A 12,137-nucleotide genomic window follows, 5' to 3' on the forward strand; every position below is an offset into this window, starting at 1 on the left:
TCTTTTTTCCAAAGTGTACGACCTCGCACTTGCCCACGTTGAATTTCATCAGCCACTTCTTGGACCACTCTCCTAAACTGTCTAAATCTTTCTGCAGCCTCCCCACCTCCTCAATACTACCTGCCCCTCCACCTATCTTTGTATCATCGGCTGAGATTTTCCAGCATTTTTTTCTTTTGGTTCCCCTACCCCTGTTGTCTATTCGTGCAGTATCGACATGCTGTGCTTGGTTGAAGTCGTTCGGTGACATTTTAGCTTCATTTGAAGCAATTTTGAAAAGCGGCATCTCGGCCTTTTGGCTAAGATGCAAATGAGGTCAAGCCTTGGAGGAGGTGAAATGCCTGCTCCAATCAGCTTGGATCATGTAGATCAAGCCCAATAAGAAGTTTAACAACACCAGGTTAAAGTCCAACAGGTTTATTTGGCAGCAAAAGCCACACAAGCTTTCGAAGCTCTAAGCCCCTTCTTCAGGTGAGTGGGAATTCTGTTCACAAACAGAGTTTATAAAGACACAGACTCAATTTACATGAATAATGGTTGGAATGCGAATACTTACAACTAATCAAGTCTTTAAGAAACAAAACAACGTGAGTGGAGAGAGCATCAAGACAGGCTAAAAAGATGTGTATTGTCTCCAGACAAGACAGCCAGTGAAACTCTGCAGGTCCACGCAACTGTGGGCGTTACAAATAGTGTGACATGAACCCAATATCCCGGTTGAGGCCGTCCGCGTGTGTGCGGAACTTGGCTATCAGTTTCTGCTCAGTGACTCTGCGCTGTCGTGTGTTGCGAAGGCCGCCTTGGAGAACGCTTACCCGAATTTCAGAGGCCGAATGCCCGTGACCGCTGAAGTGCTCCCCAACAGGAAGAGAACAGTCTTGCCTGGTGATTGTCGAGCGGTGTTCATTCATCCGTTGTCGCAGCGTCTGCATAGTTTCCCCAATGTACCATGCCTCGGGACATCCTTTCTTGCAGCGTATCAGGTAGACAACGTTGGCCGAGTTGCAAGAGTATGTACCGTGTACCTGGTGGATGGTGTTCTCACGTGAGATGATGGCATCTGTGTCGATGATCCGGCACGTCTTGCAGAGGTTGCTGTGGCAGGGTTGTGTGGTGTCATGGTCACTGTTCTCCTGAAGGCTGGGTAGTTTGCTGCGGACAATGGTCTGTTTGAGGTTGTGCGGTTGTTTGAAGGCAAGAAGTGGGGGTGTGGGGATGGCCTTGGCGAGATGTTCGTCTTCATCAATGACATGTTGAAGGCTCCGGAGGAGATGCCGTAGCTTCTCCGCTCCGGGGAAATACTGGACAACGAAGGGTACTCTGTCCACTGTGTCCCGTGTTTGTCTTCTGAGGAGGTCGGTGCGGTTTTTCGCTGTGGCGCATTGGAACTGTTGATCAATGAGTCTAGCGCCATATCCTGTTCTTATGAGGGCACCTTTCAGCGTCTGGAGGTGTCTGTTGCGATTCTCCTCATCCGAGCAGATCCTGTGTATACGGAGGGCTTGTCCGTAGGGGATGGCTTCTTTAACGTGTTTAGGGTGGAAGCTGGAGAAGTGGAGCATCGTGAGGTTATCCGTGGGCTTGCGGTACAGTGAGGTGCTGAGGTGACCGTCCTTAATGGAGATGCGTGTGTCCAAGAATGCAACCGATTCCGGAGAGTAGTCTATGGTGAGCCTGATGGTGGGATGGAACTTGTTGATGTCATCATAGAGTTGTTTCAGTGATTGTTCACCATGAGTCCAAAGGAAGAAAATGTCATCGATGTATCCAGTGTATAGCATCGGTTGAAGGTCCCGTGCGGTGAAGAAGTCTTGTTCGAACCTGTGCATGAAGATGTTGGCATATTGAGGTGCAAATTTGGTCCCCATGGCTGTTCCGTGTGTCTGGATGAAGAACTGGTTGTTGAAGGTGAAGATATTGTGGTCCAGGATGAAGCGGATGAGATGTAAAGTTGCATCTGGAAACTGGCAGTTGTTGGCGCTGAGCACTGAGGCCGTTGCAGCAATGCCATCGTCATGGGGGATGCTGGTGTAGAGTGCCGAGACATCCATTGTGACGAGGAGCGCTCCTGGTTCAACTGCTCCATGTGTGCCGAGTTTCTGTAGGAAGTCCGTCGTGTTGCGACAAAAGCTGGGGGTTCTTTGTACAATGGGTTTCAGGATGCCCTCGACATAGCCGGAGAGGTTCTCGCACAGGGTCCCAATGCCCGATACGATGGGACGGCCGGGTGTGTTTGCCTTGTGTATCTTCGGGAGGCAGTAGAGATCTCCAACGCGGGGAGTACGTGGGATGAGAGCACGGAGGGTGTTCTGAAGGTCCGGATCAAAGGTCTTGATCAGAGTGTTGAGTTGACGGGTGTGTTCTTTGGTCGGATCTGCAGGTAACTGTCTGTAGTGTTCCTCGTTGTTGAGTTGTCGGTACACTTCTTTGCAGTAATCTGTTCTGTTCAGTATGACGATGGCCCCTCCTTTGTCTGCTGGTTTGATGACAATGTTGCGGTTGGTCTTGAGAGCGTGGATGGCGTTACGTTGTGCTTGGGTGATGTTCGGGGCTGTCTTGTGAGTGCGGCTGATGAATTTGGTGTTGACGCACCTCCTGACGGCTTGGGCATACATGTCAAGTCGAGGGCAGCGGCCTTCCGGAGGAGTCCAATTCGACTCTTTCCTCTTTGGATGCACTGCGGATCTCTCTGTCGGCTGTTCCGGTTCATTGGCTGTCTCATTGTGTTCGTTGTTGGCCTCTTGGGGTTTGTGGAAGAACTCCCTCAGCCTCATTCGCCTGATGAATTCCTCTGTGTCTGCTGCGAGACTGATGGGGTCTATTTTGGTGGTGGGGCAAAAATTAAGCCCTCGGCTGAGAACTTCGATTTCATCTGGCTGAAGTGTGTAGTCGGACAAGTTGACAATGGACTTCCCTGCAGTGGTACTGTTTTCTACTGTGGTACCGGGGGAGGCTTGGTTGCTGCTGGTGGTGATGCCGAGTTTCTCAAGTTTCCTGTTCTTGGTGTGCATGTCGATGGTGTAGTTCCTTTGTCTCGTCTGCTTGGCAGAGGTTCGCAGCTCCTCCGGAGCCTTCAACATGTCATTGATGAAGACGAACATCTCGCCAAGGCCATCCCCACACCCCCACTTCTTGCCTTCAAACAACCGCACAACCTCAAACAGACCATTGTCCGCAGCAAACTACCCAGCCTTCAGGAGAACAGTGACCAAGACACCACACAACCCTGCCACAGCAACCTCTGCAAGACGTGCCGGATCATCGACACAGATGCCATCATCTCACGTGAGAACACCATCCACCATGTACACGGTACATACTCTTGCAACTCGGCCAACGTTGTCTACCTGATACGCTGCAAGAAAGGATGTCCCGAGGCATGGTACATTGGGGAAACTATGCAGACGCTGCGACAACGGATGAATGAACACCGCTCGACAATCACCAGGCAAGACTGTTCTCTTCCTGTTGGGGAGCACTTCAGCGGTCACGGGCATTCGGCCTCTGATATTCGGGTAAGCGTTCTCCAAGGCAGCCTTCGCGACACGCGACAGCGCAGAGTCGCTGAGCAGAAACTGATAGCCAAGTTCCGCACACACGAGGACGGCCTCAACCGGGATATTGGGTTCATGTCACACTATTTGTAACGCCCACAGTTGCGTGGACCTGCAGAGTTTCACTGGCTGTCTTGTCTGGAGACAATACACATCTTTTTAGCCTGTCTTGATGCTCTCTCCACTCCCATTGTTTTGTTTCTTAAAGACTTGATTAGTTGTAAGTATTCGCATTCCAACCATTATTCATGTAAATTGAGTCTGTGTCTTTATAAACTCTGTTTGTGAACAGAATTCCCACTCACCTGAAGAAGGGGCTTAGAGCTTCGAAAGCTTGTGTGGCTTTTGCTACCAAATAAACCTGTTGGACTTTAACCTGGTGTTGTTAAACTTCTTACTGTGTTTACCCCAGTCCAACGCCGGCATCTCCACATCATGATCAAGCCCAAGACAGGAGGTGAGAGCCCTGTTTTGTCAGCTCGGATCGGGAATGTCTCACTTGTTGAGACTCTGAATTGGACATGATTTGATTGAATTGGATTTTTAAAAAAATAAAGATTGATGTCAGTTGGAATCTGGAATGAACTCCCTCAGGGGGATGAGCTAAAATTTATCTTCTCAAACCCAGACTTGCTCAATTTTCTGTGTCACCCAAATTGGTTCGATGGTGGATGACAGGAAGGAGCTTGGTATCAGATTGTTATTGTGATTTGATTTATTATTTTACATGCATTGATATAGAGTGAAAAGTATTGTTTCTTGCGCACCAAACAGACAAAGCATACCGTTCATAGAGAAGGAAAGGAGAGAGTGTAGAATGTAGTGTTACAGTTATAGCTAGGGTGTAGAAAAGATCAACTTAATGCAAGGTAGGCCCATTCAAAAGTCTGATGGCAGCAGGGAAGAAACTGTTCTTGAGTCAGTTGGTACGTAGCCTTAGACTTTTGTTTCTTTTTCCCGACAGAAGAAAGTGGAAGAGAGAATGTCCAGGGTGTGTGGGGTCCTTAATTATGTGGCTGCTTTTCCGAGGCAGTGGAAAGTGTAGACAGAGTCAGTGGATGGGAGGCTGGTTTGCGTGATGGACTGGGCTTCGTTCACAACCCTTTGTAGTTTCTTGCGGTCTTGGGCAGAGCAGGAGCCATACCAAGCTGTGATACAACCAGAAAGAATGCTTTCTATGGAGCATCTGTATATATTGGTGAGAGTCGGAGCGGACATGCCAAATTTCCTTAGTCTCCTGAGGAAGTAGAGGCATTGTGGGCTTTCTTAACGATAGCATCAATGTGGAGGGACCAGGACGGGTTGTTGGTGATTTGGACACCTAGAAACCTGAAGCTCTCGACTATTTCTACTTTATTCCCAGGGATTGTTTTGGTCCTCTAACACAGGGAGAATAGACGTTGAATTCCTGTCATAAATCCAACCACCAGTACTGAACACAAGCCTTGTGTTTCTGTGTCAGTTATTACCGTTTGTTACATCCTGTAACTTACAGAAGTTTGAAATAATCAGATTATTTTACACAGATACAGGAACAGATACCAAATATATTTCTCAGATCTCATGCTGTGCCCTCGAACAATCTTCCCCCAAAAATTCCAAGTGTCATCAAAGTCTGAAAAGCAGAGTGTTTCACTCTGGTTTCATCAGCGAGTTACTCCGTGCAATCTTCCCACACTCAGTTGTTTGGCAGTCGGGAGTTTCACGCCGGTGGAAGGGGGGGCGGAGTCAAAGCTCACCGGGGAAGCCGGCTGCTGAGCACTCGGGCGCAATCATGCTGGCGCTCCGATGGGAGACCTCCTGCCATCCCCATCTCCCCACAGACATCGGACAATCCCCTATCATTGGCAGCAGTGTAACCTCCCCCCCGCAATGGCAACATGGGTCACCAGCATCGGGGCATTGGGACCCTTTCAATGTGTCCCCTGTCATGACCCCCTCCGCAGCCCCCCCCTGCAAGCCCCCCCCCCCTACCTTCCCCAACCCCCTCACCCCAGCGCCCCCCCCCCCCCCCCCCCCCCCCCCCCGCCGCCCCCCCTGCCCCCAGCCCCAACTTTGTCGATCACCCTTCATCTGCCAATGTGGCGTTCTGGATATAATGTACATTATACGCTCATTGCATTTAAAAAGCACCTGGATATGGACATGAAGTGACATAACCTACAGGACTACAGGCCAAGGGCTGTAAAGTGGGATTAGATTGGATAACTCCTTTTTGTGCCAACAGGAACTCGATGGTGAACTGGCCTCCTTTTGTGCTGTAGATTTTTCAATGTTTTCCTCTTTCAAACAGCTTGATATTTTCCAGTCAGATGGAGGCTCCCGTTTGTCTCATTCAAAACACAAACGATGGGAAGTTTGTCCCAAGACCTGATGCTCTGAAAATTCTCATTTCTCTCAACCAGCCATTGGTTATTGTGTCTCTGGTTGGGAAATACGGCACGGGAAAATCCTACCTACTGAACATACTCGCCAACAGAAATGGTAAATATTCGAGTAATAAACTTGTTCAATCAACATACATAAGAACATAAGAACATACGAAATAGGAGCAGGAGTAGGCCATCTCACCCCTAGATTAGTTTAAATCCTGGATTATAAATGTTTGAGGAATTGTTACCATTTAAAACATATTTTAAACAGTTTTGATCTTAAACAAGTGATTGATCCGAGGATTGTTGTCCCACTGTTGAAGCCGTGAGTTATGAACCTGGGGAATTAGCACCAGCAATTCAACAGGAACAAGTGTCAATCATTAGTACGAGAGTGTGAGTCAACTGGAGCAGCAGCACGACACGGAGCTGGGAAAAATATCCAGGGATTCCAATGACAAAATCCTGACGCCTCTCAGCTCCAATAAAAACAGAAATAAAAGAAACAGAACCTGTTGGAAATCTAAACCGGGAACAGAAATTTCTAGAAATCCTGAACAAGCATCAGGAGGGAGAAAGGATAGGCTGATCTGTCAGTTATGAAATCACAATAAAGAGTCCATCTCCAGAACATTATCTTGTACATGGGAGACCGAGATGGACATTGAAACCTAACTCGCCAGAGGACTCGGCTCACAAGCCCACCCAATTTTCATAGAACCCCTACAGTGCAGAAGGAGGCCATTTGGCCCATCGACTCTGCACCGACTCTCTGACAGCCCCCCTTCCCCCTCCCGCTCCCCCTCCCCTCTCCTTTCCCCTCTCCCTCCTCCCCTCACTCCCTCCCCTCACCCCCTCCCCCCTCACCTCACTCCCTCCCCTCACACCCTCCCCTCACCCCCCCCCCTCACCCCCTCTCCTCATTCCCTCCCCTCACCCTCCCTCTCCCCCTCCTCCCTGGTTATTTCCCCCTAACCCATATATTTTGGTACTCTAAGGGGCAGTTTAAATTTAACATGGCCAATCCACCTCACCTGCACATCTTTGGATTTTAATGGTTTTCATCAAGAAAAAAAACAAAGAATTGAACCGAACTCACCCAGCAATTAAATTAAAAAATACTCCCGAAATATTGGTGACTCTTGCGTCATAACCGGAGAAATGTACTTGTCCCCAATTACATAATAAACACAGTGTTCTGGAGACGTTTGAACAATTTATTCTCACCACGGGAGATTCTCACAAATCCTGCAGATAGTTAATAATCTAAACACAGTCACATTTTGTCTCTGACAGCAAATTCAAATTAAATGTATTTTTCTGCTCAGGTTTTTCAGTTGGAGAGACGGCACAAGCTCACACAAAGGGTATCTGGATGTGGTGTGTCCCACACCCTCGCAAACAACATCACTGCCTACTGCTGTTGGACACAGAAGGTCTCGGAAATGTCGAGAGTGTACGTCAGCTTCATATCCTTAAGCACAAGCTGCAAAACATCCACATCGAGGGAGTACTGTGTCCTGAGCTCCTGCCATCAGTGAGGAGACAGTAAGAAGTCTCACAACACCACGTTAAAGTCCAACAGGTTTTATTTGGAATCACGAGCTTTCGGAGCACTGCTCCTTCAACAGGTGAGTGACTCAGCCAACTCAGCTCAGGACTCATCTGAGGAAGGAGCAACACTCTGAAAGCTGATGATTCCAAATAAACCTGTTGGACTTTAATCTGGTGTTGTGAGACTTCTTACTGTGCCCACCCCAGTCCAATGCCAGCATCTCCACATCAGTGAGGAGACGAGCCCACCAAACCGGATATGATGGGCAGAGTGGTCAAGGGTTCTGACTATGCCTTGCTCGTGGACAAGGCTGCCCTTTGGTAGAATTACCTTGAGTAATTAGCACCGTGGATGCAATAGTATCAATGTCACCCACAATGCTGTTCGGGAGGGATCAGGATGTGTCAGTGTTATTTCTGGTGCCAAGGTCGATGCTGGGTCTTATTCCTATTTAATTTTCTGTGGTGGGTTGGTACAGCTGAGTGTCTTGCCACGCCGACTGAGAGGGCAGTTAAGAGCCAACCACATTGCTCTGGAGTCAGCTGTAGGCCAGACCTGGTAAGGATGGCAGATTTCCTCCCCTAAAGGGGAATTAGTGACCCAGATGGGTTTTGACAACCCAATAGTTTGTTGGTCACGGTGATTGAGAATACCTTTTCATTCCGGATTTATTCATTCATTGAATCTAAATTTCACCAGCTGTCACTGTGGGATTTAAATTCAAGCTCCCAGAACATTAACCCTGGGCTTCTGGATTGTGGTCCAGTAACTTTCGCAATGCCACCATTAACAGTATGGAAAATAATGATTCATGGAGTTGGGAATATTTTAGCCGGGATGGAAGATCGGTTAACAGAGTAGATGCAGAAAGCAGGAGAAAATGGGACATTTGTAAATTGACAGCCTGTAACTGATAGACTGCCTCAAGGATCAGAGATGAAGCATCAATGATTACAATCTGTGTCAATGACTTAGACACAGGGACCGGGAGTAAGGTATACAGGTTTGCTGACGATATAAAGCTGGGTGGAGATCTAAGCTGCGAGGAAGACCATTATGAGCAGCTCCAGGTGAGATTCGCCAAGTTATTGATCCGAGCGAGACCCCTCGATTCGTCACCATGTGGCTGGAATAGCCCCGATTGTCACAAACCCGGCTGGGGGAGGGGTGACTGCCTTTATGTCCTTATTCCACACCCCCCCCCCCCCCCCCACCCCCTTCCCCCCCCCCCACCTCTCACCCTCTGCTGGCAGCAACAAAGGTTTAATCCAACAAGGGTCCCTTTCGCTTGGATACCTTTTTCAGACCCGATGGTTAATTTTATAAAGGCTTTCTTGAGTTAAGATAGAATAAGTTTATTAATTACTAAATGGATAAGGAGAAATAGGAAAATACATACAACTAGATTCAGATGGATTCGCAATAACTCTGAATAAAAAGTTACACAGGAGTCTTTGAGTTGCGCGGAGTGGAGGATGACACTTTGCAACTGTTTGCCATTTTTTGAATGCAGTTGGTTTCTGCTGCTGAATAGTCGATTCTTCGGTTCAGGCATCCTGAAGTTTGACAGAGAGATTATCTACCATATGCACCATTTTCCCCAGTATCCCCATATCTCTTGATGTCATGAATCTCCAGAAATCAATCGATTTCTGTCTTGAACCTGCTCAGTGACTGAGTGTCCTCTGGGATACAGAATTATAAAGATTCACTTCACATTCTTTCAGTGAAGCAATTTCTCCTCACTTCAGTCAGAAATGATTTTCCCTTCATCCTGAGATTGTAGCCCCTTGTTCGAGATTCTCCAGCCAGGGAAACATTCTCTTTGCAGGCCCTGTCCTGGTCACTCCAGTGTGCAGTGACTTTCTGCTGCTGTTTCTCAGCGCACACCCAGACCAAGCAACAGGCCGACAGAGAGAGAGAGAGCGGGGAGGGAGGCAGAATCACAAAATGGCTGAATGGCAGCCTAGTTTTTAACTCCCCATATATATATCCCAAATGGGGGCTGCAATGTACTCTATCTGTCTGGACCATTTTATGATGTGGAGATGCTGGCGTTGGACTGGGGTGAAAACAGTAAGAGTTTTAACAACACCAGGTTAAAGTCCAACAGGTTTATTTGGTAGCAAATATCATTAGCTTTTGGAGCGCTGCTCCTTCGTCAGATGGAGTGGAAATGACATTTGACAAAGATATTGTGACATTTCCACTCCATCTGACGAAGGAGCAGCGCTCCGATAGCTAATGGTATTTGCTACCAAATAAACCTTTCGGACTTTAACCTGGTGTTGTTAAAACTCTTACTGTGTCGACCATTTTAGACCGGAAAGTCCATTTGTCTTCGAGAGCTGATAATTAGACAGAATGTGTTTACAAGTACCTTAAACTGTCTGGAAGTACAGGAAGATCCCATTGCTCCATACAGACCCTCTGGACCTTCAATATCTCTTGTCCATTTAAAAAAAATATACAACTCATGTTCTTTCCATGTCAGACTCCAAGTTTTTTCTCCACCACCGTAACAGGACACAGGCTAAATAACAAGTGAGTGGGCAACATGATGGCAGACGGAATATAACCTGAGGAGCTGTCAGGTGTTTTGATAGTAGGAATAAGAAAACAGTCTTTTCTTTAAAAGGCGTGAAATGTGAAATGTTGCTGTTCAGGGAGACTTGGCATACTTATACAATGTTCACACAAATTAGTACGCAGCGACAGAAGCAACTGGAAAAGCAAAAGGCCTTTATTGCAGGGAGACTGGAGTACAGGAAAAACAAGCCTTACTATCATTTGAGCTTTGGTGAGGCCACACCTAGAATATTGTGTACAGCTTTGGTCTCCGTATTTAACAAAAGATTTATTCCTCTGGACAGCGAATGTTCATGAATTAGTTCCTGTGAAGAGAGACCCTGGACTGACTAAATTGGGCCAATAATCTCTGGAGTTTAAAAGAATGAGAGATGATCTGACTGAAACATACAATGTTCTGAAGGAGTGTAACGGGGTAGACACTGAGAGAATGTTTCCCTGGCTGGAGAATCTCGAACAAGGGGCTACAATCTCAGGATGAAGGGGAAATCATTTCTGACTGAAGTGAGGAGAAATTGCTTCACTGAAAGAATGTGAAGTGAATCTTTATAATTCTGTACCCCAGAGGACACTGAGCAGGTTCAAGACAGAAATCGGTCGATTTCTGGAGATTCATGACATCAAGAGATATGGGGATACTGGGGAAAATGGTGTATATGGTAGATAATCAGCCATGATCTGTTTGAATGGTGGATCAGGCTCGATGGGCTGAATGGCCGACTCATTCTCGTATTTCCTCTGTTCCTACATTTACCGAATTGCCACAGTGCAGATAGTGTACGATGCAGCCACTGTTTGGGAGGTTCCTGGATGAAGCAATATCTAGAATGGTATATGTATAGAAATGTTGTAATTATTATGATTTGAAGCTTCAGATTTCACAGGGATTCATTTCTTCTGCTGTTATTACAGGAAATCGAAGAGATTGACATGTGGATATGCGCTCTCGCTCTCTTGTTTAGTAATGCCCTTGTGTTTAACACTATGGACGTAATTGACCACGCTGCTCTGATGAAGCTTCAGTATCCTTAAAGTCTTCACGTTTTCATGGTGGATTTTATATTATTCCATCAGCCATTTGCTTCTTTCCGATCTTTGATGGGCTGCAGTATAGCAGAGGTAGGCTGGCGAGAAGCAGAATGACCTGCGAATGACTGTCCTGCCTCATTCTCTACATCTTCAGCGTGAGATGCCCAGCTTTGCTCAGCACCCCAGTGAAGGCGAGGGGGAGAAATCGGATTCCATTGCAACTGAATGGATCCATAAAACACCAATTCCATAGGGATGTCCCCAGTGTCCAAAATGTACTTGAAATATGACCAAGCCCGGATTAGGATCACACTTGAATGAGGAGGATTAATGCCTGATTTAGCTCCCTGTGCAGAGTTAGACTTCCCCGAGCATTAACTCGCTGTGTTGATCTTTTACTGGTGTTGATCTGACCAATAGCTGTCATCTAAACGGGAGGTACAAGTTTTATGTTAAGGTTGACAGGGAGTCAGGAGTCCCAGGAGAGCTCATTGAGAGACCAAAGATCACTTCCAACCCCCAGGGAGCCCTCCCCTATTGTCCTCACTCCTACATCTCAGATGGAGATGGTATCTCATCCTGAGCCAATGGACAGCAGCGTTGCACAGTAAGACATGTGTTCTCTATATTACTGCTTTGTGACATTAACGGAAATTATTGTTTCAAATTCACTTCAGTCAAATCAAACCTTATCAAAGGCTGCGATTAAGGGGCCCTCCCTCTCCAATCTGACAGACCCCTTGTTCTCTGGAGATTTCACTTCAAAATCCTTGTTCTTTGACAGCACAGAAAGAGGCCATTCAGTCTCTTTTCAATTCTCGTACAGGAGTCACTGAGCTGCTGTTTTCCCATCTCCGTGTTCTGTCCCCAGAGAGCAGTGTGAGCAGTGGAAAATCCACAAGTTGATTGACAGTCACGATGTGAACACTCCTGATACCAGGAACTGATTGGGCTAGCCCTACGCAGCAGGAGAGTTTTATTGGCTTTCACAACTCCATTCAATAGTTAGGGGCCACCCACAAGCACTGGAACATGGAC

At 47.1% G+C, this 12,137-nt stretch overlaps 1 protein-coding gene across 1 annotated transcript in view; it reads left to right on the forward strand.

Annotated features, from left to right (window-relative positions):
* LOC144504269 (guanylate-binding protein 3-like) overlaps window positions 1-12,137 on the forward strand; it is a 32,672-nt gene that overhangs the window by 2,060 nt on the left and 18,475 nt on the right. The window contains exons 2-4 of the mRNA XM_078229366.1: window positions 5,848-6,038; window positions 7,255-7,382; window positions 10,983-11,092. Of these exons, the coding sequence (XP_078085492.1) occupies window positions 5,867-6,038; window positions 7,255-7,382; window positions 10,983-11,092 (410 nt within the window). The 5' untranslated portion in view covers window positions 5,848-5,866. The remainder of the gene's footprint in view (window positions 1-5,847; window positions 6,039-7,254; window positions 7,383-10,982; window positions 11,093-12,137) is intronic.

The sequence above is a fragment of the Mustelus asterias genome, chromosome 15 (genome assembly GCF_964213995.1).
Source record: "Mustelus asterias chromosome 15, sMusAst1.hap1.1, whole genome shotgun sequence".
In the NCBI taxonomy this organism is placed as follows: Eukaryota; Metazoa; Chordata; class Chondrichthyes; order Carcharhiniformes; family Triakidae; genus Mustelus; species Mustelus asterias.